General features: G+C 50.1%; 1 protein-coding gene across 1 annotated transcript in view; it reads right to left on the reverse strand.

Moving 5' to 3' along the window:
- PACSIN3 (protein kinase C and casein kinase substrate in neurons 3) overlaps nucleotides 1-2,344 on the reverse strand; it is a 7,795-nt gene extending 5,451 nt beyond the window's left edge. The window contains 4 exon segments of the mRNA XM_009708344.1: nucleotides 73-228; nucleotides 629-864; nucleotides 1,652-1,808; nucleotides 2,250-2,344. Coding sequence (XP_009706646.1) covers nucleotides 73-228; nucleotides 629-864; nucleotides 1,652-1,808; nucleotides 2,250-2,303 — 603 coding nt within the window. The 5' untranslated portion in view covers nucleotides 2,304-2,344.
- Between the last annotated feature and the right edge of the window lie 2,420 nt (nucleotides 2,345-4,764).

The raw sequence follows: 4,764 nt of genomic DNA on the forward strand, positions 1-4,764 counted from the left end.
TGACATTACAACCACTGCTTTTTCCTCGAGAGGAGTGTCCTTGTGACCCACGTCCATACAACACACACTCACCTTCTCAGCCTCCTGAGTACACTTCTCTACACGCTCCTGCAACTTGTGCAGCTGTTCCTGTGAGACAGATGAGTCTGCCTTGGCATGGTTCTCCCTTGTATGGGCTGTTTTCTCCTCCTTCCGGGCTGCATGATAGTTTTTCTTAGAAGTCTCCACCTGTAGGAGGAAGATGCAGAGAAAGCCGTGATCCTGATCATATTGATCCTCCATGACTCAGAGAGAGCATGTTAACATTTGTTACAGTCAGCAGCAATTGTTTTGGGACAACCTAACAAGAATGCCAATTTGGCATTTAGTAAAACCATGCTCCAAAGGGAAGAGGTACCTCTTTCTGTGCTCACCTGCCACACAGAAATACAGAGCCTGTTAAAAAAGTCTTCCCACATGGGAAGGAAGCTACAAAACCACCAAGAACAAGAGACCATCAAGACACCCCTCCCTCTCTGGCACTCTCTGCTACCCTGGCTAAACCCGGTTTGTTTGCCCAGTGGCTCTCACAATCAGGCAGCCATCTCGACCGCCCTTATCCCTCCTTCCCCATTGACACTTTGCTCACATCTTTCATCTTCTTCACCCAGGGTTTCTGGGCCTTGCGGAACCCATCCTCTGCCTCCTTTGTCTCCTTGAAGCCTCCAATCATCTGCTTGTGGTAGGCTTCCTTCTGCCAGGCCTTGATCTTATCCGAGTCTTCGCCAGCCAGGTGGTTCCGGACAGCTAAGTGAATTTCACTCAGTTTGTCTGCAGCTGTCAGGAAGGCATGCCAGGCCTTCTCCAGAGTACCATACTGTGGACCTGCAGGAACAAGCATCAGAAGGGCACTTACACCTCCTGCTCACAGAAAGGAACGCAGATTCTTTTCCTCCTACACACATCCATCAGTACGGAGTCACTTCCTTAACTCTCGCCCATCAAACAAGTCAGCATTGACTGGTCTCCACACCGTCCCAACAGGCAGCATCTAGACTGGTCAAGATGGGCATTTCTTTTGGGCAGCCTCAGCTGTCCCAGATGGTGCCTGCTAGGAGGAGATTTCCATAGAAAATTGTCTTCACAGATCTGGCCTGAGCTTTGGGACAGATAGCACACTAGTTCACAACTGAGGCCAAGCTTCTGCTTCGCAGAGCAGTAGGTCCTTTGGGGCATCTGTCCCACTGTTTCCCATTACTTTGTGAGATGCTGTCAGTTTGAGCCCACTGCCACTAAATCACAGCATTAGTAGTTATTCTCTGACTGGAGGAGAAGGAGGAGAGACAGCCAAGCCATCCCCAAAAGGGGATATCTGCAACTTGATTTAAGACTTGGACTGCCCAAGGACTTGCCAAACTAAAGAAATAGATTTTTTTTTTTTTGTAACCAAACACCTGACAACGCAGAGAACACCTCTCCAAGTGAATCAGAGGACTGGCTACAAAACCAGACAGACACACATGCAAAAGAAAGACACACAAGAAAGTCACCCCATTCCCCAAGAAGGGAAGCCTGTCCCCCAAGGACACAGCGTCACCTCAGTAAGAGATAGCACTCAAGGAAGCAAGTGCAATAATTGCATCCTGTTCCCAGTCCAACCTGCCAACTGTACCTTTCTCCACATTGGTCCTCCACTTACGGGACCACTCTGTTAGCTGCTGGGCATAGTTCTTCTCTATCTTGGCTCGCTCCTGGAAGCAGGAGATTAAGTCATTGCAGAGCCGGTACCCATCATCCACACGCTTCACTGTCCTCCTGTAGTTTCCAGCCTGAAATTTCACACAACATCATCATTTATACAGTATTGATTTCCATGTTCCTTCAGAACAGACAGCAGCAGGTCAATCATTGCATGGGGAGGGAGCACAGGCCCTTCTGAAGCCAGCAGCTGGGCTCAGACCCTCCTCTGGTCCTCTCTCAGGCAGACACAGCAGTGGAGGGAAGAAGCTGAGATGCTTTGCTCGCCTCTCTCACAGCTCAGATCAGTGTCAGCTGAACAAGGAACTCTCATTCCACAGCACCTGTGGAGGAAAGGGTCACCTCCTCCCTGCCGTAACACACAGCATGTTACTGAACCTCCCCAACCTCCTCCCATCCACTCCCCAAGAGCAACATGTCACCCAGAAACGTGAAACTCAACCCTCTAATTCCACTGGTGCGAGGTAAGAAGACATTCCTACCTCCCTCGCACTCTGATTATCCTTCCTTACCTCCCAGAAACTGCCCCCAGGAGCTTCCCCGCCAGCATCATCTTCTGATGACATCACCCCCGTTTTCTTGCAGCAGAGAATTTTTGCAGATTTCAGTTAAGCTGAGAAAAGAGAAAAGTGATTTCTAACATAGCACTGGCCGAGTCTTTGCAGAGAGCACAGTTCTCCATGACTCTTGGAGCTGGAGGAGCCCAACTTACTGCCCTGCAGGCAAGTACTGGCATCCCTGCACCTCCAGCAGCACGCAGCTAGATCCAGCAGAGATGCCCAGGGCTGAACCTGCCTCCTCCCTCCCTGCAGACACATGGCCTCCTTGGCAGGCCTGCAGCACACTGGGAAACGGGGATGTTGTAGAAGACAATCTTGCCAAACCTCAGCTGTACAGATATCGGAGAGGCTGGTGAATCCAACACCCTTCAGCAGCACCAGACATCTCTGCAGAGATTCCTTTCTTAACCTCGATCCTCAGGAGGGTAGCAAAAGCTACAGAGATTGAGGTAGCTAAAGCTATTTGAAATGTGCCTTGAAAGACTTTAAATACTTCTTCTGTCAACAGAGATGACTCCAGCTTCCCAGTATGATTCAGGATTACAGGATTACAACAACTGACTGGAGAAAACAAGGCTGAGCAGTCAGCAGGCAGGCATGTCTTGAATGGGGAGGAGCCCTATAAGCTGCCCACCAGCTGAGCTGGACTTGAGCAGAACTACAGAAACATGCTGGGGCATACTCAACCAAATGGCACTGCGGCACACACGCTGGTTACCTGGCAGCACTGCTTCCCTAGAAACACCAACGTAGAGCTGGTGTTTTCGTTACACTCAACTCACTCACTGCATTAGGCTCAAAATCTAGGCTAGAAGGTGAAAGGTTCATCTCATCCTCTGTTGTCTCAGAACTTTTGCCCGTTCCCCTGGGTGAGTCTGTGCTGACGGTTTGTTCCAATGTTATAAATTCCTTGGGGAGAGGTTCAGGGTTGCTCTTGTGCAGGAATGAGAGGGGGAGTAATGGAGAAAGGCCCAAGCCCAGTCACTTGCACACAAACCCACTCCATTCTAGGCAAGCCTGGGTTAATGCAGCATAGATGTCCTTTGCTGCCACTTCTCTTGCACATTCCTAGTTATAAAAAGCTTCCCTCACACCCCAGAGAGGTATCTGCTCATTCTGCCAGCCCACAGAGCACACAGCAGAGACGATCAGGTCAAGAGTCTGCATCTCCCACCTCCTGCAAATCCTTCTCAGTGGCATGAGCCACACCGTGAAGCACCCCAAGACAGACTGCAGGAATTTCCTACATTTCTTCTGGAAAATGCTTGGCTCTGCTTGCCCAGTCTCATCCCATGGAGAGTGTCAGAAGTACATTAATGCTGTTTGTCTGGGTTTCTCCAGAAGGCTGAAAGTGCTGAATTCCAGCCACTGAAGCAAGTTGTTAAACGGGACGTGACACTCAAGTGCACGAACCTCGAAACCTGAAGAAGACCTCCACCCATGCCAGCAGCTGTCCCTGTCCTCCCTCCCCACGGTTTGTCAGCTGGTTGTAAAGCTATCTTAGGTGCCTCCAGGGCACGCAACTCTACTCTTGTCCCCAGTAACTACATACCTGAAAGCTGAAAGTGAGATGCCGCAGGGGAGCAGTGGGCAGTTGGCAAGTATGTCCCGAGCTCTTCGAACTCCCTCAAAAAGACTGGAGGAGACAGAGACGGGCAGAGTTAGACAGGGCTGCTCCTTTGCAGGGATGCTGCCTGTTCTGATGCATCGCAATCCTAGGGGTATCCCCCTTCTGCCAGCTACGAGGAGGGGCACCCTCTGATATAGCAGCTGCAGCCACTGGGCCTCCTGAGATGCCACGTTCCAGCACGTAGGAGAGATGCCAAATCCTCGTGTCACAAGATCCAGCCCCAGAGAGAGAGTTAAAATAGAAACATTGGGGCGGCATGACAGGGCCGTGCGGGAAAAGGTAGCATCACAACAGCTGAGCAAAGGGAACAACTCAGGCCAGGAAGGCCAAAAATAAGCACGCTCCCCAGGCATTGTACGTGGGGCCTGGTCCCCCCTCGCTGTACAGCGCCCAGTTTGGCAAACCCCACCACCTCCATGCAGTACTGCACGTGCTTTTACACATAGCTGGCTTTGGGAGAAAAAGGGAAGGACAGACACATACACTTTCTCCAGTCCCTTTTTAGTAAAGACGAAGAGGATTTATATACAAGGCAAAGGACTTGATAACTCTACATTTAAAAAAAAAAACCTCACAAGAATGCATATTCTGGTCTAGAGGCCTAGAGTCCTTTTAGGAGCAGAGCACCTAACACTGCCCTGGTAAGATGTGGCTCTCTACCAGCAAGGCTTTTTTTGTCCCTTGGTTCTGTAAGCTGTCCCCATCACATTCTCAGAAATATTTTATTTTGCCACTATGGTATAGGTGACTGTCATCAACTTTCCAAAGAGGAAAGGGAAATAAAAGGCCTGCAGAACCTAAGGGAAGCAAGGGCAGAAAGAGGCATTTTTGTTTACC

The sequence above is a fragment of the Cariama cristata genome, unplaced genomic scaffold (assembly GCF_000690535.1).
Source record: "Cariama cristata isolate BGI_N322 unplaced genomic scaffold, ASM69053v1 scaffold12879, whole genome shotgun sequence".
NCBI lineage: Eukaryota > Metazoa > Chordata > Aves > Cariamiformes > Cariamidae > Cariama > Cariama cristata.